This window comes from Dermacentor albipictus, chromosome 1 (assembly GCF_038994185.2).
Source record: "Dermacentor albipictus isolate Rhodes 1998 colony chromosome 1, USDA_Dalb.pri_finalv2, whole genome shotgun sequence".
Lineage (NCBI taxonomy): Eukaryota > Metazoa > Arthropoda > Arachnida > Ixodida > Ixodidae > Dermacentor > Dermacentor albipictus.
This window is the reverse complement of record NC_091821.1, coordinates 7,910,367-7,933,369: the sequence shown is the minus strand read 5'-3', so window position 1 is coordinate 7,933,369 and position 23,003 is coordinate 7,910,367. Positions and strand designations below refer to the sequence as shown.

General features: G+C 46.3%; 1 protein-coding gene across 5 annotated transcripts in view; it reads left to right on the top strand.

Annotated features, from left to right (window-relative positions):
- The window catches only part of LOC135897339 (uncharacterized), a 137,431-nt gene extending 115,937 nt beyond the window's left edge, over positions 1-21,494 (top strand). For all 5 annotated transcript variants that reach the window (XM_065425956.2, XM_065425955.2, XM_065425954.1 and 2 more), the window contains one exon: positions 19,388-21,494. In XM_065425956.2, coding sequence (XP_065282028.1) covers positions 19,581-21,395 — 1,815 coding nt within the window. In that variant the 5' untranslated portion in view covers positions 19,388-19,580 and the 3' untranslated portion in view covers positions 21,396-21,494. The remainder of the gene's footprint in view (positions 1-19,387) is intronic.
- The last annotated feature ends 1,509 nt before the right edge of the window (positions 21,495-23,003 follow it).

The window sequence follows — 23,003 nt, the reverse complement described above, 5'->3', positions numbered from 1 at the left end:
CTGCCCCTCCCTCTGCGAAGGCGCTGACGGCAATGACCCACTGCCAGTCGGTGCGGTGATTTCGCTCCCAAATTATTTGCCTCAATATATCGCGAAATAAGAACACGTATGCAGCTGCGCTAAAATTCCGCATTAGGGAATATCGTAATCTTCGTACATTTTTTAAAATTTTATTGCCCACCACATTCCATTAACGCAAACCGATTCTCGGTGATATAATCTTGACCGGGTGAGGTGGGTCTTCCCCACAGGAATCAGGAAACGACGACGGAGCCAGGCATAGTGATGAAAAAGTATAGAAGAGACTGTAGTCACTTATTGGTACATGAATGTGACTCTGGATGAATGTTATGAGCGTCTCCTTTGGAACGGGGTGGTGGGTGGCGCCACCAGGCTCACTGCTAGCCCTCCTAGCCCTCCAAGCCCTCCTACGTTAAACAATAAAATTAGAAAAAAGAACAACATGAACTACCACGCCCAAATTTTCTGATCCCCTATTGCGAACTGTGCATTTGTACGTGTCCGTCTTTTGTCGTTTCCCTACTTTTCTTCCAGCAATCCTCCAAACGCCTCTTACTAATGCCTATTGCGGACTTGTTTGCTTTACCACTGCTCCCGTTGAGCCCAAGGACTTCAAGGAGGCGAGTGGTGCCTAAATCGACCGCTGGGTAGTCGTCTTCACATTCTAATAAAACATGCTCCGCCTGTTCCCTAGCTTTACCGCAGCAAGCACATGCTTCTTCTTTCTTCTTATATCTCGCTTTATAGGCGCGTGTTCTAAGGCATCCCGATCTCGCTTCCAAAAGTAATGAGCGTCCCTTTGAGTTATCATAAATGGTTTCTCTCCTGATTTCGTTTTTCCTCTTAAGTATTTACTCATCGCAGGTTTCTTTTCCATTGCCGCCACCCATTAAATTATTTCAGCCTCTGTGACTTTCCACTTGACTTTCTTTGTTGCTGTGCTGCCCACCCTACAGGCCGCATACTTGCTGGTAAGCTTCCTTGTTTTCTTCCACTGTGAATCAATGTTTCTCTTTTACAGATACCTAAACACTCTCCCATCCCATTTACTTTCTTCCATATTCCTCAGCCGTTCTTCATACTTAATATTACTGCGAGCTTCCCTCACTTCAAAACTAGTCCAGCCCATATCACCCTGCACAGCTTTATTTGTAGTCTTCCCGGGAGCGCCCAATGCGAGGCGACTCATTGACCGTTGGTTCCCGTCGAGTACTGATTGTACCCATGATTTAAAGCAAACAACCGCATTAATTTCCCAAAGTATGTCCTGGAACCATTACACCTTTCCACATACCTTGGAGGACCTCGTACCTATTGTATCCCCATATCGCTCTGTGCTTCATTATGGCTGCATTTCTCTTCCCCTTTACTGTTATGGTTTTTTCCTGTGTTTCCATATATCTATTGCCTTGGTTTACCCATATACAAATATTCTGTTACCCGAGGTATTTCCTGGCCCTGTATCGCCACTGTCTGTTCACTTTTTTCATAGAATACCATAACAATTGATTTTCTAACACTTGCACGAAGCTTGCACGAGGATAGCTTGCATTTTGAGGCTTCTGCTTTTACGTTAGCGTGTGTTATAATTGTGAGTTATCTTTACTTTGATCTCTATGACATGTGACGAATAGTTATAGCAGTTTTTTTTTATTGAAGCTGTTACGGGCTACTTTTCCCCGGGATCGTGTCCGTGTGTAGACACAAAACTTTCATCATCAGAATTGGCCCCAGCTTCTTCCACAGCTGACTCGTTGGCGCCCCTCGGCGCTACCGCACGAACGCGCTTGCGCCAGTGCTCCCGTGTTTGTCGTCGTCATTAAGAAACACATAGGCGTAACCAATTTTACAGAGAAGCTGTTAAGGACTATAGTTGCCCCAGGATCGTGTCCGTGTGTAGACAACTCCCCACACGTGGGCCGATCAAAAAGGTAATGCAGTGCCGGGCCGACCGGCGGCGGAGGTGAAGCAGGCGTGAATCACTCCCCATACGCGGGCCGATTCCGAAGATAGTGAAATGCCGGGCCAACCCATGGCGGAGGTGCAGTGCGCCAGCCATTTTGAGCTGACAAATGCAGAGCATACAATGCGCGATAACGATCGTGTCTGCAAAGTATTGCATAGCTACGCGCCGCGGAAACGTAAAATTTCAATCCGAACGCCGTTTTCCCTTCTCATCGCGGCCGCCGCGCTCAAAGCCATGTGCTAGAGCACGTGGCTCCGTACGCGTGCTAGTGAGCCTACGTACACTTGTTTGTGCTGTAACGTGACACGTGACTTTGAGAATTACTCAAGGCAACATCGGTTTTGTTTAGTATGTTGCCTAAATAGACGAATTAAAAGCTTATTTTATTTCAAGAATAATAATTATAGAAATAATGAAACACAAACGGAATGTCTGCATGTACGTTTTACTTCGCACCGCAGCAAGAGAGATGTACTTCCGTTTCGTCTGCTTGCTCCCACGTCGTGCTGTCACGCGCGCAGACATCGAAACTATGTTATTTCCTACCGTGTTCCAGAGCGGGATCATGCTCTGGTGGTGGTGGTGGTTGTAACAACCTTATTGAGACTCCGCTCAGTTATGGTCTGGCAGGCCCGAGTCCTAGGATGGCCCCTCACGAGGAGCGACCCTTTCTGCCCAGGCAACGAGGGCTCTTTGTAGTTTTTCATCCGGCGTTCTGAGCAGCTCCTCCCACGTCTGTTGTGAGAGAGCTGGCAGGAGCGACCTGGCAGGGTGTAAGCCCTCGCACTCCCAAAGAATGTGATTTTGGGTAGCCAATGTTTGATTTGTGCAGTTTTGACATATTGGGTTCCATTGCCCGTTGGTAATTATGGCTAGCCAATGTGGGCTGGGGAACGATTTAGTTTGGATTCGACGCACGATCGAGGCTTGCGTTTGGAGGCGGGTAGATTCGCCTTTTTTGCTTGTAGTAGTTTGTTATCTCGTGGTATGTCGTCGGTGCCACATCCATGGGATCCGAGTCTGAGGGGCACACCTCCCGGTTGATTAGACCTCGGGCTACCCAGTGCGCCTCCTCATTCCCTTGATTCCCCGAATGGGCAGGGGCCCATATGAGTTCAACAGTATTTTCATTTGTAAAGTCCCGTAGGACTCACGCTGCACAGACGCCTATGCTGCCTCTCGAAAAGTTTACTATTGCCCTTTTGGAGTCGCTTATGATAGTTTGCACGGAGGGATTCATGATGGCTCTGTGATCTGCTTGTGTCTGCCTCAGTATTCGTGTAGGACTGACTTATGCCACTAGTCAGGTGTCCTCGTGCACAGCGCGCAAAATCGTGCGCTGCGCAAAACGAGGCAATCGGAACAGCCCGCGCACGACGCCGTCAGTGGAAGTGCGCGCGGCCGCAAAAAAGCGATGAGAAAAAAAAAATGAAGCCGGGTCCGTGACGTATGCGTCACGCGATCCTCGAGGTCCGGTATGGGAGAACGCAGGGAAGGAATTTCGCTTGCGGAGGCTAGACGGGGCAAGTGGAGAGACTGTCTCGCTTGACAGTGGAGCCCACCTTGTAAAATCATGAGTTCGCGGCAATGAAATATTTCTATCTCGGCTATTAATGAGCCGATTTGAAAACTTTTTACAGCAGAACGCTCCCTAGAGGACATGTAACAACTAACAAAATTTGCTACGGGGCCTGGTGAGGAATCCTTTAAGGGGCCCACATACGCAGCTTCGCTGGTCATCCTTCTTCACAGAGTGGAAGGGCACTGAGTTTTTATTATACAGAATTTTTTAACAATTCTAATCCTTACACTGGATTGCACGAAGAGATGGGTATTATTTGCACGAGAAGTCGAAATGCATAATTGGCTGAATAAGATTAAAATCCGCCAATTAAATCCGCCAACTTTATGACAAATATTCCACTTCACTGGTTGTAGCGGACGAGTTTGCAAAGTATATCTACTTGGAACGAATTATGAGGATGGCACCGGTCATGAGATAAGCGCCGTTGGACTTGCGTAAAAATGCACTGAATCACAAAAACAAGTGGAGCGCCAATGTATTTCGTCGCACATTTGGGGAATGAATATCTCTAAACTGCAGAATTCGTACCAAGCGGCTGTGCCATGCGAACTCGTGCGCACGGGCTACAATTCATAAATTGCACTATGTTTCGTCAAGTAATTCATTGAACTTTCTTTCATGATTATAATAAGCCTTTAGATTTCTCGTGCACGTCGGCCTTTTCGAGTGATTTAGTACAACAGGCGATGACAAAAGATTCTGCGCAGTCTTAAAAAAGAAAACGCCTGGTAGAACAAAAATGATAGCCTTGAATAGTGTAAGTTGCGGGCCCCATTTCAATGCCAGCTGTGTATAAGTCAAGGAATTCACGTTTTGATGCAATAGTGGTCTCCAAGGGTGGTATTGACGTGAACTGCTGTTCCGGATCAGACTGCTACAAAGAAAGCAAACTTCCCTGTTCTTTGCCATATCCGGATTTATAGCGGGGCGCAGAACATTTCATCAAATACTACTCTATTGTTCTGCCTTTACATGAGTGTCATGCGCATTAGTGTCAACGCACCTTGTTCCGTGGGGCATGATCAAACATACTGCACGCATAGTAACCAAAACGCCGAACACCAAAAGTTCGTTTCACATAAGCTTTACTTACGTGCACGTTCGGACGTGAAAAATGTGTACTTCTGCTGTGCCTCGTACATTTTTTTCGTCTGCTTTCTCTAGGAACATGTACAAATGCTTTGTATACGTGCAGAAAAAGCAGGAGTATGTGTTCATTTCCGTTTTCTTTATTTATGCGCATAAAATTTTGTCTTTAATTGCTGTCCAATCGGGACTGCTGAGGGTTCGAGTTTCTAGCAGACGATAAGCTCGACATGCGCCGCCCCACCATCTCCGCGCTGCTGCCGCCGCCGCTCTTCGCCGCTGTGTGCTTGCGCATATGGAACCAACCCTTGGAATGGTTTCCACGCGGCTCAGAAGACGGCACTATGCAAGGAGAGTAGTTAAATTATGGTGCACGGAGGAAGGAAAGCACAAGAGAGGCTTCGGCCAACACGGACATGCTGGAAAAAGTGTGGTGGTAGTCTCGTGCTGTTTTTTTGCAAAGCAGCACTGGGACTAGTACCCCAAACGTCAACGTTGCCATAGCAGCCACGCTACTGAATCTCGCTGCTGCTCCAAAAGCATGTCCACCCCTCTATAAGAGAATGATTAGCCAATAAATGATCCATTAGTGATATAATTAAGGTGGATTACAGTGTATTAAGGAGGATTAAGGTGCATGAATAAGGATTAAGGCGTATGAAAATATATTGACGTGGATGAAGGATGATTAAGGCGGACTAGGGTGGATTAAGGTGATTTAGGGTTGATGAAGGAGTATTAAGACCGACTAAGATGGATTAGGGTGCACGAGCAAGGATTATGGAGGATTAAGGTGGATGAAGGAGAATTAAGGTGGTTAAGGTGAATTATGGTTGATAAAGGAGGATTAAGACCGATAAGGATGGATTAGCGTTGATTGAGGTGAATTAGGTTTTATTAGGCAGAATTAAGGTGCATGAATAAGGATTAAGGTGTATGAAAGTGGATTAAGGTGAATAAATGAGCATTAAGCTGTATTGAGGTGAATTGAGGTTGATGAAGGAGCATTAAGACCGATTAGGGTGGATTATGGTGTGTTAAGGAGGATTAAGGTGCACGAAAAAGGATTAGGATGGTCTAAGGTTGTAAAGCTTATTATAATAAACCTTAATCCGTACTAATCATCTATCCACCTTATTCCTCCTTAATGTACCTTAATCCATGTTAATTCACCATATTTCACCTTCATACTCCATCGACATTAATCCAACCTAATACCCCTTAATGCACCATAGTCCGTAATCCACCCTAATCCTCCTTCACTCACTTTAGTCCACCATAATCCACGATAATGCTTCATGGACCCTAATCCACTTTATAGACTTCAATCCACCCTAATGCGCTTTAATCCTCCTTCATTCACATTAATTCACCTTAGTCCACCATAACCCTCCTTCATCCCCCTAATCCACCTTCATCGACCTTCATTCACCCCAATCCTTTTTAATGCACTTTAATCCTTCTTCATTCATTTATGCCACCATAATGCTCAATCTACCTTCATTCACCCTAATTCACCTTCAATCCATCCTTACTCTACTTAACACACCTTAATAATCTTTAATAGAACTGAATTCATCTTAATCCAATCACTAAACAATCATTAATTAACTTTGCTAATCAGTAATAATCTCTTATACACCACTGCACGTGCTTTGGTTCGATTCTGGCCTTCCTTCGGTCACGTCATATTTTCTGTAGCTCACAACGCGATCTTGAAACAGAGATATAAGGCTTTCGCTTAATGAGCCGCACACAAAGGGATGTGCCACAAACAATACTAAGTCAGACGCACAAAGTAAAGCATCTCATCATGTGGCAGAAACATTGTCTGGAGTGTAGAACTCGCCTCAAAGCGCCTTTTACATCAGTATACCTCATTTTTTTTAATTATTGGGTTTTACTGCCAAAACCCTTTTCTGATTATGAGGCACGCTGTAGAGGGGGACTCCGGAAATTTCGACCACCTAGGGTACTTTAACGTGCACCTAAATCTAAGTACACGGGTGTTTTCACATTTCACCCCCATCAAAATGCGGCCGCCGTGGCCGGGATTCGATCCCGCGACCTCGTGCTCAGCAGCCCAACACCATAGCCACTGAGCAACCACGGCGGGTTGTATACCCCGTTCATGCGGCTTTAAGAAAAACCGACCTCCTCATAAACGTTGCCTTCAGCATTAACGATGCTGTTATCAGCATTTCTCAAAATATTCAACACCACTGGGGCCTGCAACTGGCCCAAAATACCACGCCTCCATAGAATGCTGTTTCCCGTCCGCGGGAGGCCAGGAGAAAAAGCGTGCCGTGCGCAGCCGGCGGGCGAAGAGAATCGAGTAGGAAAGCGCCCTGAGGACGAGAGTGTCGCTACTTTCAAATTATCAACGGCTTTTAGAGGCACGAATATTGAAAAATGTATAAGAGGTTTGCCTTTAAAAAAAGTGCCTTTCAGCTCCTATAGGCTTCGGTGCGCTGCCATGGATGAAGCATTCCTTTCGCACCCACGCTTAGAGCAAGCACACCACACAATCTCGACCTAAGTCACCACCTGTCGGCGTGGCCTTTGGAGTGACTGCGCACCGCACATGCGGCAAGTACGTATATCCTGAGCTGTAGGCCTCTCGCTCGTTCGCCTGTTTCCACAATGCCTAGGAAAAAGATGGCCGCCTTCTACAAGCGCTTAATAAGGTTCTGGGCCAGTGATTGGCCTCGACGCGCATAGGAGAAATTGGGCGCACGGCCGGCAAAACCGGGCCCTTAAAGAAAATACAACACACTTCGAGCGTTATGTCATGTTTGAGAAAATAAAAGAAGAGGTGCAACAGACTGAAAAAAAAAACGCTGAATGTTGATCCTCGTTACCTCTTGCCACGCGGCAGGAACCCGCTGAAGTGTACGCCATAGCGTCTCATTTCGCGAAGCTGCATCATCCTGTGCAATCCTAAAGGACATGGTGGAATCGCCTCAGTCATTGCCGACGACTGTTCATCTTCGCCTTGGGGAGGAGGAGCAAGTGACGTTGCCCCTGCAGAAGTGCTGGGTTCATCCTTGACGTCTTGCAAAGGAGGCACGAGTGGTCTTTCCCTTGCAGAAGTGCCGGGCTCATCCTCGACGTTTTGTGGAGAAGGTGCAAGTGGAACTTCTATTGCAGAAGTGATCGGCGAGGGGATCGCGTCTATGGGCACACCGCCTTCAACCACTGTGGAATTCAAGGGCCGATATCCTGACAAACGGTACTGTGGTGCCACGAATACCCGAGGAGGAGAGCCAGACTTGAAGGAGCCCGCCGTTGCTGCCACACTGGAGCTGCCCTCGAAGGATGACGAGCACCGCATGTTCTCTATGTCATCTTCATCACTGGACGACGGATAAGGGACCAAATCATCGCTATCGTTGAGAGAAACGACTCCAGGCTCATCGTCGCTGGACAGCGATATTGGCACCGTGTCGTTATTGGACGTGTCAGTAGACGTCAGCGGCGAGTCCGCTAGGGGGTAGCGATGACGCGCACCTGGAATCGGAGAGGAAGCTGCCGGCTCACGCCTGCCTCGTAGTTTCCCTTTTCCACATCCACGGCTCCGCTTTTGCGCTCGAGATGCTGACGGTCTGGGGTAAGAACGCTTGGGTGGCATGGTCGCCAAACCAATCTGGTAGCCCTGATCCACAGCTGGGTAGATGCACAAGCAGCTCACGTGCACATGCTGATGATGATCTCACATCTAGGGATTTGCCATGAAACAATTAAGCGGAAGAACAATTAGACACGGCTTAGGGGTTTTCCCTTGTAAAATGTATTTTAATCGTTTTTTTACTTGTTCTAAGATTTTTTTCCCACCCTCCAAAGTTGTGTTTTTGCTATTTTGTAAATATATCATCATCATCGTCGTCATTGAAATCACTGGGTGCGCAAAAATCTCCAAAAAATCTCCAGTTGTTGCTTGCAGCACTGTGGAAGCAACAGGCCATTTTAGGAAACAGGAAGGCCGAACACACCTCAAAATATTCATCAGCGCCGCGTCGTCTGCTCAGCGTCTGCTCTGTCATCATCCACGGTTGGTGGATTGACGCAACAAATGTTTTGGTGGTATAACCATAAGCCGCGTTTACTTGAAGGCGTGAGCGGGGCTCCGCTTGATCTATACGCTTTCTCAGCAGTTCCTTGCCGCCTCCTTACCGTATAAATGCCACGTCGTATGCTCGGCGTCTATTTCGCTTTTGCTCGCCTGCCATCACGTACCATACTAGAGCGGAGTAGTAAAATAATGATGTAATGAACAAATAGGCCTTTATAGAGTACCGCATCGTCAACGAATCACCAGTGGTGATGCTGTGGCGCCATCTACTAAGTGTAAATGAAACAACTTTTACGCGTGGACTGTACCTCTGTAGTCTTAGCAGCACCAAGACAAACATTTGATCTCAATAAAAAGGACAAAACATACCTGATGCTTTGTCTTTAGCATGCAATTACACTAAGCGATGACTGATGCTACCATTTATTTCTTGAAGTCTGGGCTGAGAGGCAGTAACAAGCGCAAATTTGGATCGAAGCAGAAGGTCAGGGCTGCATCGGCGCTGCCATGTTGCTACGTAATCGCGGTTAGGGTGGTAATTATGGTTACCGGCGGTAACGCCACAGTCTTTTCGCCCTACACGACATGGATGCGACTGTTTTCACAACAAATCCGTGCAGGGGCGGAGCCTCGCATCGATGACGTATCACCATTTTCTTTTTTTTTCCCCTCTGTTTGGCGGCGCGGTCGATGTGCGGCGCTTCAGTTCGGATCAGGTTAGGGTGCCTCGATGCGCGCGCCCCCCTCCGCCGCTCCTTGGAGGGTGGGGACAACCGCGTCGTCTGCTACGGAGTCCGCCGTATTTGTGCCCACTTCTTTCATCGCGCTTCGGGAGCGCGCACTGGCGCCGAACGCGTTTCCTTGAAAGTAAGCTGTTTTTCTCGCCGAACGACACGTATCTATATGAATAGAAGGAGAATGACTCAAATGATAAAATGTCACACTTTCGGCGAAGTCAAGAACCTCAGTGGCTGCTATCAGAAGGCAGTCATTCTTCGAAAGCGCACACACACAAACGAGGCTGAAGTGGGGTATTTGGAATGTATTGCGACATCCAATATTTTATGAAACCTATTATATTCTCTGGCCTTAAAAAGTTCGCGTCGAGTTAACTGAATATTTCTTTTTCATTACAGCAAAACACTTATGTAGAAATCACTGAAAGAATCCACAAAAAATATGGTGTAGTGATCAAAAGCTTTGCGACACCGCTGCGTCAATTTATTACAACAATGTGCGAAAAATATGAAAACACTATAGAAAAAAGTTATAAAAAGTACACACCAGCTATGTGCACACTATCAAAACTGTGGTTTCACTGCAAGTTTACTGCAGCACACGTTTTGCTTCCGCAGCCGTTGACTTCTTTCTTTTCAAGCTGACGCAGGTGAATGCGTAACCTCATTCGGGCATAGGTGGAAATGAGAAGCTTCTGAACAGTTGCACTGTGCACTTGGCAAGCATTCACGTTGAACTTAACCATTTTGCTCAAGTACGTCACAACAGCCTGTAAAGGAGATTGTACAGTAAGAAGGCTTTCGGTCCATTCCATGATTCCCTTGAATAGCTCCTCGCACGACTTCAGAATATTCATTACTTGAGCACTGGGGTAATGCAGGTTGTCGCCGTTCCGGATGTATTCTTTTAGCCTTGTCAGGTAAGAATGCTGACTGTCTGTCGAACCTAGCAGAGCAGTTTTGCACTGCTCGCAACTGCTTATCTTTTTGATAATGCCTTTCACGAGGAATCCGGCAATATGAAAGAGGGTGCTACTTTCTGTAGATGTCAGCTCTGCAATGAAGAGTATCTCAGAATCATCGATTTCAGATGGGTCTGGTTCAGCTAGCTCACGCTTGCCATCTGTCAGTAGATCAACCAGATACTCCGAATCATCGACAGCATAGCTGGTTGTCTTCGGCGTGCGCCAAAATTGGCTAATGCACACAACTTTGAGAGCATATTTCATGTCCAATGCATCTGGAACCGGCTTCTTCAGGCGAACAACAGAGAAAAGGTTTTCCAGGCAATCTTGCAGTATTCTGCCAGTTAGAAAGAAAGTGTAACCTTCAGAGCTCAAAAGAATGTCCTGGAGTTGAAGTAGAGCAGTAGTGGTGATTAGAAGGCCTGCCTGTGATGGCTTCCACTGCGAGGTGCTGCCCATATTCATGCCTTGAAAAGTATTGATGGCCAGCTCGAGAGTACAGACAGCTTCATAATGCTTCTCCATGTCTTGAAGACTAAGAGATACGGAGGGGTGGCGCGATGACATCAGAGTATACCACCTTGATACAAGTTCTAAAAACCATGCTGTGGTTTCGGCTTCTTGCTCCAGTATTTTTTCTTTCACCAAGTACCGGATTGCAGCGGGGGTCTCTTTGAAAAATTGCACTGCAAGTCCCACTTTCATCTTTGTGAAATGTCCCGAGGAAACATGTGCTTCAGAAAGCTTCGGCGCGAGCTTCAGCTCCCTTTCTTTGTCGAACTCTAGGACAGCACGTACGTGCTCTAGTTTCACATCCTTTGAAGGTAGGTTGTGCTCGCTGATGGTTGCATCACTTAATGTGAACACGATAGAGTTTAGAAGCTGACCCTTGATATTCTTGAGCACATGGGCAGCATCTGCATTGAAAACTAACTCCATTTCACTGAATGACGGATGTGTTATTATAGAGCACGTAGTCTTGGAGTTCCGATGGCTGGAAAACCCGAGATCGCGCCACATCGCTCGGTTTGATGCGCCCATATCTGACGTTACTGCTCGGACTCTGAGCGAAATATCTGCACACAGGCGGACAATTTCGAGAACGCAGTCCTTGAGAGTACTGCCGTCGACGTGGCTCCCAGTAAAATGGTATGCGATCACCTGTTTCCATCGGTTGTTGAGGCCTCCTACCATGAACACCAGTGCATGACTAGCGGGATTATCTGGCTTAGGTGGAAACATCACACCTCCGAACACGGTGTCTTCAGCACGGTCAAGCTGAAACCCTTGCGCTATCTCCATTTCGTCAAGGAACAAAACACAGTCTCTTTCAATGTCTTCCATGCCTTGCGCTTTGATCCTGAGGAGTTCAACAACATCATTCAAGATTCCCGGCGAGAATTTCAACCCCTGGAGGCGACGATTCAATGTTCTATCTGTCGGCAGTGGATACCCAAGCTGTATCAGTGCTCTGTAGCCAGACTTTCCGCAAGCGAACTTCAGTTGCAGCCCCTGTTTAATTGTCTGCGGTGACCACGTAGAACCTTGATTGCTGCTTCTCGAAAGCGCCTGCACTTGGTCTTCATTAAGACATTTTATTCGCCTTTCGAAGATTTCAAAGGAATATAGTACTTACACTGCATAGGCGTGAAGTGTTGGCCGGCTGCCACTTGTCCCGTTTCACTTTTACAGTCCACAGGAGCCTTCTTTTCGGATCTCTCGGAAATGAAAACATTCTCCAGCCATTTCGGGAGTGATTTGTGCACGCAGGCACGCAACACCCCGGCATGTCTTCCTCGTCTTGCGGCCAAGAAAAATTGCAACCGACGGGAAACAGGCCGCCGCACGTGCAACTGACGCAGGCGGGACGGGGAGGGGGCACAAATATGGCGCGCGTCCTCGCCGAGGCGGCACTGACCCTTTCAAAGGATGTCCCCACCCTCCACGGAGCGGCGGAGGGGGGCGCGCGCATCGAGGCACCCTAGAGCTGAGCGCTTCGCTGCGCCACCTGTCGGACAAGGTTGGACTTAATGTAGAAAGATCAGTAACGTCGTGTCAGGTTCTCGATCGCCGTCACTCACTTCAAATCGTCGCCAGATGGCCTCGTGGCTGGAACCTCTACGAGCTACAACTTTCTATTGTGTCACTTCTGCAGCGATAGTGAATCGCTAGAACATTTCTTTTTAGCATGTCGTCGTTTATAAAGTCCAAAGAAAACTATTGCTGCAAGAACCATAGCGCAAACTTCGCTTGTCTTTGGCTCTCACAGTGGCCTTCTCCTGTGGTGCTACCGAGCTGGGTTTTACCTACGCGAATGTTTCTGACGCCTTCTGCAATTTTCCATGAATACTTTGTTTAGCGCAAAACGACAGACACAAGAAAGACGACAGGACAAGGCGCTACGCTCAACTGAGTAGCGCCTTGTCCTGTCGTCTTTCTTGTGTCTGTCGTTTCGCGCTGAACAAAGTATTCATGGATTCGCACCAACGAGCCCGCCAACGCATTGTGCTGCAATTTTCTGCGCGAGACAATAAGAATTCGACGCAAAAGTATTCCGCTCCATTTTTGTTTTGTAATTCAAATTTACTACCGTGTAATATGTAGAGACAATAGAGTTTACATGTATATCGCAAGCATATTAATTCACACAAATTACAATTACTAGATTTTATTGAAATTATATTCCTCAAAATTAGTATTCCTATTTTTTTTAACCCTTTCACCGCTCGATTCATGGTTGATGCGCCAGAGTGGGTTACGCGAGATCATTGAGGAAAAGCAACATTATACCGCTCAGCGGTCCTGGAAGTGTATATAGAAGTGGTGGTGGGGGAGAGGGAGGGGGAGATGCACTGCTAATTTCACCCTTGCATACTTTTTGTTGTTCTTGCCGTAAAAAGCGAGCTTTAATTTACTGGATTACAGTGGTTCCATCCTGAGAAATGGGAGTGAGAGGCATTGACCCTTCTAAGCCTCTCAGCAACACAACATACAGTACGCTCGCACGCCAGCTTACACCATTTCCGCTCTATAGGAAGTCGGTACTTTGTCAATGATCTTATAACCTCATTAAAAAAAAGCCGTTTAGGGTCGCATTTGCGAGCAAACGTAAATGTTTCACTTACGTAAATAACTTGTCCTGACTGCTGACGATCCCTACGCGAGTGCTGTGGCTTCCGTTCGCTACTCACGCTGAGAAATACCGTGGTCAAATGTTGCAGGGCCCATGGCTTCCGCATCAGTGCGAATTGTCACGATGGCTCCGCTCTCGGTAGTGTGGAATGCCATTTAATGGTGAAATTAGCATTTTCTTCGAAATTAACCAGAAGCGCTAATTATGAGCGCCTATTGCGTGCACATTGTGACATCATTCCGATATTGTGACATCCGTGAGCCTCACGTGACGCGTGTGAATAGAAACAACAGGAGACTCCCTGACGAATTATCTTAGTTGGGACAGATTTGACACGAAGCACACTCAGCACCCTGTCCACTGACATGTTCTATCGTCTGCGGGAAGTCAGCAGTGATTCTAAAAGATATTATCATATAATTTATATATCATATATTATTAAGTGGCACTTCTTCGGCTTCCTAGTAAATCTACTGGTGTATCAGACGTCTACCGGTTACGTATTTATTATTATGGGCCACCTAAACATTAACCTATTGTCGAACGATTTATGTGCAACGCAGTTCAATAATAGCGTTGCATCCTTTACCTACTGGCATTGTATATCTTTACCCACAAGGTTAACTGTTGAAACAAGCAGACTACTAGACGTTTCTCTTACAAATCTGGTATCTAACAACATTCTCTTTGGTGTACTCTCCCATGACATCAGCGATCATTTGCCATTCATTTGCTTCATGCCTGTCATGCACAACACAGATATGAAGGCCCCACGGTTATACAGAGTAAATAATGCTAACGCGAAGAGCATGTTGAAAACATTAGTTGAAAGTTCACATTGGGATAATGTGCATGACAAAACTGACGTGAACAAAACATATACTGCATTTAATAAATAGTTTATTTGATGTTACAACAGTGCCTTTCCACTAAAAGAAACTAAAATTTGCAAAAAGTTTAAAAAGCCTTGGATGTCTCGGGAACTATACAAAATAATTAGGACGAAAAACCATTTGTATCACAAGTTTATCAAGAGCCGTGTTGCCAACACCGTCATTGAATTTAGAAATTCGGAAATAAACGTAACCAGGATATTAAGATAGCTAAATCTACTTACTATATGAACCGGTTTACAAAAGCGTAGTCTGAAAGCAGGAAAACTTGGCGTGAAATTACCTTTTTAACTAAAATGTAATTCAGACCCTCCTCTTACTATTATAACGGTCAATGGTGAAGTTACAGGCTTCGACTTCGCAACGACTTTCAATTATTATTTCATTATAGTAGCAGATTCCCTATATAGGTCGGTGACCACATCAGTGCCAGACACACTTTCTAATCTAATCACTCCCTTACGAAATTCTATTGCGCTTACGCCAACGACTACTCATGAATCAGTTTCATTAATTCATGAAGTAAAAAATCATGTTTCACCTGGGCATGATGGTATACTAACAGTATATTAGAGGCTCGACTGCGCAACATTTGGACGACACACACACAAGAGAAACACAAACCACAGAGCGCTACTTGCAACTATCGTTTTATTCCCTTGTCAATGGAATAAATACCGGAAGATACACGGGGGGGGGGGGGGGGGGGGATAACGACAGAAAAGATTTTTACAAACCTGGCTATCCACCAATGCCAAGCCGGCTTTGTCATCTGATCATTTTTGACAACGCAAAAAAGGGACCACGATACACAATCCCAGATTAGCGCGTGAGGAAATCTATTTCCTTTGCACTAAGGGAGATTGATGGCATGCTCACGCACGTACTTCCCAAACGTGCAATCTCAGCGGCTTCGATTATTTGTCCAGTCATTTGGCTGCCATCTTTGCTCACAATCTTGCATTTCTTAAAGAATGGCCGACATCCGCAATCTCTACAATGTATCCCAAGGTGTCCGGCGACTGCTCTTGAAACGATATAGTCATGCTCCTTTATTATTTCATTCAAACATCGTCCATCCTGTCCGACATACTTTCTGCCGCACTGAAGCGGAATAGAATATACCACTCCCTTAGTGCAGTCGTCGAACTTTTTTCTATATTGTGTTTCACAGCCTCGTTTCTCTGTGGCACCAGGGTTTACCTTTGCACGCATGCTCAGCAATTTTTTCGGTGCGGAAAACACCACTGTTACATCGCATCTCTTACCAATTATCATAACGCGGTGCACGATCGAATGGATGTCCGGCATCACCACTATTTTTTTCTCGTGTGATTGGACCGCAAGGCTCCTTCCCAGATAATGGTGCCCTGGTTCCGATTTCCTTGAGCAAACATTGTGCCACAGATACTAAACGAATAACATGTCCCCGGGAGCCTGCAGGTTAAAATCACTGGGAATTGACGAGCCCTTTTTAATAAACATTCTGAGCAAGTTATTGTGTTCCTACGGGAAAATTGTGACAAGAAGTATTTGGCTTACTTTTTTTATGTCAAAGACTTATTTTACTCTATTCTTCACAAAGAGCTCTTGCTGTGCATTGAACAATGTATTGACAACTATGGAAACGTTGCCTTTCAAAATGATTCACAGATGCATGTTGAAGCGTTTTTAGAGTTGTTGTCCTCGTATTCAGGATCCACCTACGTGTCTTCGAATGGAAACATTTTTCTTCAGAAACAGGGAATATGTATAGGTTCGTCTACCGCACCGATTTTGAGCGAATTGTCCCAAGCCAACATTGACAGAACCCTAGTGGTGCGCATCATGAAATCACGGGTTGCTCGTGTGTTCAGATTTGTTGATGATTATTAAGTTCTAATGGAAAATGTTAAAAACATGACTCAATCGCCGTTGACGCACCTAGAAAGAATTTTCAGAGAGGGGCTAGAGCAATTGGTGATCACAAGTGAGGAGGCAGACGGCGGATAATTAGGTTTCATGACTTAAAGCTAAGTCTGAGCTCCAGTCATTGCTCTTGGCAATACGAACCGCGTGCAAATAAACCTCTTTTGCCCTTAGAATCTGCGCATTCGAAAGTCGTAAAACGAGCCATAGTTAAGTCATGTTACAGAAACACGTTGCAAAAATCGTGCCATCACAGAATTGCTGACAGCTTTCGGGAGCAAACGCGCAGGCTCACGGGGGCAGGTTATCTGTTCCATGTATAAGTATCTGTGGCACAATGTTTGCTCAAGGAAATGGGAACCAGGGCGCCATTATCTGGGAAGGAGCCTTGCGGTCCAATTACACGAGAAAAAATAGCGGTGATGCCGCACATACATTCGATCGCGCACCGAGTTAAGAAAATTTGTAAGAGATGGCGATGTAAAAGTGGTGTTTTCCGCACCGGAAAAATTACTGAGCATGCGTGCAAAGGTAAACCCAGGTGCCACACAGAAACGAGGCTGTGAAACATATCATAGACAAAAGTTCGTCGACTGCACTAAGGGAGTGGTATATTCTATTCCACTTCAGTGCGGCAGAAAGTATATCGGACAGACTGGAAGATGTTCGAATGAAATATTAAAGGAGCGTGACTACAACTTTCAAAAGCCGTCGCTGGACACCTTGGGATGCATTGTAGAGATTGCGGATGTCGGCCATTCTTTAAGAAATGCAAGATTGTGAGCAAAGATGGCACCCAAATGACGCGAGAAATAATCGAAGCCGCTGAGATTGCACGTTTGGGAAGTATGTGCGTGAGCATGCCATCAATCTCCCTTAGTGCAAAGGTAATAGATTTCCTCACGCGCTAATCTGGAATTATGTATCGTGGTCCATTTTGGCTGGCTTTTTTTTGAATGACCATGTTTGTGAAAACCTTTTTGTTATTGTCGTTACCCCCCCCCTCGAGTTTCTTCCAGTATTAATTCCATTGACAAAGGAATAAAACGATAGTTGCAAGAAGCACTCTGTGGGGTGTGTTTTTCTTCTGTGTGTGTCCTCCAAATGTTGCGCAATCGAGCCTCTTATATGCTTTACCAACACGCCCAGTCCTCAACCTTGGCACGATACTAACAGTACCTTTGAAGGATGTACCTTCTTTAATATGTGACGTCTTGTGTTGCAGCGCAAATAGTATGTTAGAAAGTGGAGTGTATCCAGATCAGCTAAATAAAGCGCGCGTATGTCCAGTTTATAAAAGTGGGGAAAAGAATTACTTATATAATTATAGGCCGACTTCTGTTCTACCCGTTTTATCACAAGTCTTTGAAGGTGTCATTAATACTCGCCTCGTAAATGTTTTTCAAAAGTGCAGTGTTATTACTTCCTCGCAGTATGGATTCCTGAAAAACAAATCAACAGGGCAGGCACTGTTAGCACTAAAAGACAACTTATTAGGAACATCGAAATGAAACACATCACTCTTGGCCTTTTCCTAGATTTCCGAAAGTCATTCGATTGCGGTCATCAAAACACCCTGATACGCAAGCTTAACAGTTATGGCAGACGTGGTATTGCATCTGACTTGCTAAAGAGCTATTTAAATAACAGATTGCAGTATGTTCAGGTTAATGGCGTACCCTCAGAGAAATTGGCACTTCAGCATGGTGCTCCTCAAGGATCAATATTAGGACCGTTATTATTTTAGTATACGTAAATGATATCGCCAACATATCCGAATCGCCTAATCTGGCCATGTACGCTCACGATACGAATATATTTTTTTTTCATCCCTCTCCTTCGATCTCCCAAATTGAGTCTACGGTAAATACATATTTAAGAAACCTACATAACTGGTAATTGTCCAATAGGCTAAGCCTCAATTTATCAAAGACAAATATCATTATTTTTTATCCTATTGCTGCAGCAGAAAGTATCACTCTGAAACTTGTCTACGAGCATACGGAATTAAAGCGAGTTTCCAACCAGGAATTTCGTGGTATTTGTTTCAATGAGAAACTTTCTAGGAATTTTCACGCCACCATAAATTAATGTCTGATCGAAGTAGAACAGTCGGTTGTTTGTATGAGATACCTCATTTGTTGAACCCCTGCATAAATACATCCATGAATTACGCACTCCAGTAATCAAGGTTATCATACCGTATTCTTGTTCGGGGAACTACGACGTCCAGCAATTACCTTAAACTAATTTCCATTCAGAAACGCGCTTTGCGTGATATTGATGGGTTTCATGGCAGACCTCCAGATTTACCAACGTCACCGCTATTTCAGAAACATGTCATCCTTAATGTAAAAGAAGTATATAATTTCTGTGTACTTATTAAGTACATCCATCATCATAAATTGTCCTTTTCTTGTCCAGATAATTCCAGCAGCCGATATGATTTCTAGCGAAACGTAAACTTGTTCCAATAGCACGCACCAATTACGGCAAGCAAACACTAAGCTACCAAATTCTCACGGTAACATAAAAATTTTCCTTTGAAACTGAATATTACTTTCCACAAAACGTTTTAAATCTACAATTAAAAACACCTATTGCAACGAACCGAGTGAGATGTTCATTAAGTCGACAGACTTTGTATTTATTTGTATTTATTTTACTACCTTTGAGATGTTTTTCTTTTACGCACATGTTGCAAGCTTTCGTGATATTGTTTCTGTGTTTTAAGAGTGACATTATTGTTTGTAAAAAAAGTTATGTATCTTTATACCGCTCATACGATAAGTTGTGTATGCGATTTAGTTGTTATTTTCTTGTATAAATTTCATGCATGTTAACTTACTGCGTCATGCTTTTTTACAACACATGAAAAATTCATTGTGAGTTTGTTGTAAAATGCTCGTGCACAATGCCAGCAGTTCTACGGGTGACCAGGACCTTGTCAGGCTCTTGCCTTTTTTCTTGGCGCCGTCTTTTCGTTCAAAACAAATAAACTCACTTTCACTTTCATTGCAGGCCTCGTCTTCTGCAGAAGTGTTTTCTTGCAACGAAAGGCTAGCAACTGGAACTAAGACTTCAAACGGTGCACACGACTCCGCCCGGAGTTGCAGTTGTTTGAAAACGAGTTTGGCCAGGCCTGTCACGAATACCGATAAATCCTGCAGCCGTGCCAAGGCAACCGTCGCGATAGTTAGCGAAGCAATTCACTATGCGACAACCATCAGCCGGTGCTGAGCTAATCTATGGTCTCCCGCGTGCAGCGTGGGAATCAATTTTCCAACTCTTGGACGGCGCCTCTCGCCTCGCTCTCACCAAGGCAGCAACTGAGCTGACAGGAGTCGCTGACTGCAAGCGGATCGTCGAGACCGTAGAGTTCACTTCTGACACTGATGAGTGGACGCTTGATTTATACCGCAAGAAGGTGAACACGAAGGACGTCCGGCAAGTCAGGTTTACCAGCTGCCTCGCGCTGCCCTCTGAGGTTCTCCTAGGATTTCTTGCCAGCTGTGAGAATGTAGAGGAACTGTGCGTTCTGAACTGCGTTGTCGAGCCTCCGGCGCTTTTTCGAATGCTCTCACAGAGGCTCAGGAAGGTGAAGCAGCTAGAATGGTCTCTCTACGAGGACTACCACTACGAGTCGTGGCTGGAGAAAGACGCTGTGGCGGTAACAAGCACGCAATACCAGCCACAGACACCGATGCTACAGTCCATGTACGTCGAAGTTGTAGCGACGCCGCTGACAGCCGACTTCTTGGACGGCGTCCTGAATGAGTGCCAGGAGCTTCGCAGTCTGCACATTCACGTCCTACGTAAGGACGCTTTAGGAATGCCGATGGGCGACGCCAATACAAGGCTGCAGACACCCAGACCCCGTCTGCGCAGCTTCCTTTACACTTGCGAGCGGGTACCCTCGCCCACTTGCCGGCTCTCACCCGAAGCCTCGTACAGCTTTGTCCGATTTGACGACGTTCAGGAGCAGAGGACCTTGCTTCAGGGAGTACGCCGCGCTGTCGTGACGGTGGAAGCCGACTCGCAAGTCGCCTGCCGCTTCCTCGGAGCTGCAAATCATCCGGATTACTGGAACGATATCAGGTCACTCTCACTTGTCTTGCCTCTCCCGCCGCAACAGGTCCGGCACACGCAATATCTGAGAGCTGCTCCCGACATCCTGAATCCGATGCGGAAGTTCCTCCGAAAGTGCCTCGCCAACATCTCCGAGCTCAGCCTGACCAAGAGCCACTTCTCGCTCGTCTGCAAGTTCTGCTCTGTCGTGGGCCCTGCGCTGTCTCAGCTGCGCTCGCTGGCACTCCCACCATGTGCCGTGAATAGAGAAGACTCGCTTGGGTGCCTGGCGCGAAGCTGCCGGTTCCTCGAGGAGCTGGACGTCAGCAACGACGAGACTCCTCCATGCGCCGCCTGCAAAGTGCCTTTGATGTTCAAAGAGCGTGACTTCGAGTGTCTGCACAGGCAGACTAGGCTGTGGCGGCTGAGCATCGCAGAGACGGCGAAGATGTCGTGCCTCAAGTTCCTTCTTGGGTGCCGAATCACCGACCTTCGCTTCAGCCTAGATAGCCTGGTGAGAGACGCCGGCTCTGTCGTCTACGTCCAGCCTAGCAATCTCTTCTCCGCCAACGATCGGCTGTCGACGCTGACCATACAAGCACGCCACCTGGAGCTCGGGCAGCGCACTTTCTTCACAGCTAGTCTCATTGCGGCTAAGAGTCTGCGCATTTTGTGCCTGTTGACCGGAACTGAGGTGGTTGATTCCGCGGTGTCGAATTTCATCGCCCTCATGGTGAAAACATTGCCACTACTGCAATTGGTTCACGTGCACTACCTGGCCTCCAGCTCTTCGCTGAAGACTATGTCGTGGATCAACCAGCGACACGCAGTTGTGAACACTCTGCCTAATGGCAAGAGGTTTCGTTGCCAAGGCCAGCTCCTGACCGACAGCCCCTGTCTGGGCCGCTACTGCTGCACCACGTCATACATAGGAGTTGCAAGGCCGAGGAACCGCTACTGAAGAAAACCTTCGCAGCGGCACACAACGACCACTGCCAATGAGCTGAGCATGGCGTGAAGATTCAGTGAAATAAATTTCATGGGCACTGCTTTCTCTTTATTTGTGCGTTTGCGTCATTTACTCAGTGCACGTAGCCTTAGGACCTCTGTAATGATTGGGCATTGCGCATACTTGCGCGAAGCTGCTGTTATTGCGCGTGTCAATGTCCGCTCAGAATGTCTACATAAATTAATTGAAAGGACACTTAGCACTCGCATAACAAAATTTAGTGGCGTTTTAAGGGGTGTCTAGGGTTTAGGCTAGTCGTTGTTTAAGCGAGTGCAGCAAACTGTCTACTCTGCAATAACGGCGACTGCTATCAAACCGTCCACTAACCAAATAAAGAAACGTGTAATGCGGACTTTGTGGGTTCGGGTCCCATCGGCGACACATTATCTTTTCGTCCAATTTCACTTCCTTTTTTTTTATTAGCGGCACGAGCATCAAGGGACACTTTTTTGTGGACGGTTTGACTTTCATGAGCAGCACTACTAGTTCTCCTCCTGAGAGGACCGGAGGAGGGGGGAGGGGATTCACAATATATCAGAAAGAACCAGAAAAAAATAATACAGCCTGAAATTCATGTGCTTCATTATAGACATCATATGGGAGCATAAGTTTAGTTAAAGGTGAGTTACTGAAGAGTCTGGAACAATTAGAAATCATTCAGACCACCGAAGACGAAATCCAAAATAAATAAGAAAAATATAGACAACCAACTACAGTGCGAAATTGATGGGTTCGATAATCGACATGATATGAGAGCGTAAAGCTGGATCCGCATAGCACGTTTCTCACTCGCGAAAAATCGGGACGCGCGAGCACCCGCACGAAAAATGTGGAGTGGCGCTATCGCTTCGCGTTTTCCAGGTTGCGAGACAACATAACTACCAACGGCAAGAATTGTCTCTGTTACCACATACATAACATGTCCCTAAACTTACAGAACACTACAATAAGAATATTTGTGCAATTAGACAGCGACATTTTTTGCAAAGCGTATTTATCAAGCTTCATTTCAAACAGCAAGTTTGCGTGTGGAACTGCTACTATGTACCTTCCGCATCGCGCTACCACGTGCTGCCTTCGACGTGCGTGCGAACTGTGCGGAGAGAAAAAAAATTCGGCCTAACAGGTTCCGTCGAGATGCGCAGAGGGCTGGGCCATCAGTTGGTAAAACCAAACTGCCACGTGATTTATCTGAACTCTGATTGGCGGTCGCACAGCGCGAGGCTCTCTTTTTCTGCTCCGTGCTGGTGCAATTTCAAGATGGATCATGCTGGGCACGCGTGATTCTGACGCGTGCGTCTCACCATCCGCGCGTCCATCGCGCCATGCGGTTCCGGCTTTATAGATATCGTCACGTGGTATACTGATGCGGAAGAGGGCAGCAAAACATCGACTGATAATTCGAGAGTTTTATTGGGCGAACCTCTGGTCGAAAAAGCGGCTACACCCGAAGAACAACGATAGCGCCGAACACATTCGGCGATCCTCGAAAATCTGATCAGCGGGTCAAGCCCAGGGGTGAATCTCCGCATGGCTGCCAGTGGCTCTATTCAAGCAGAT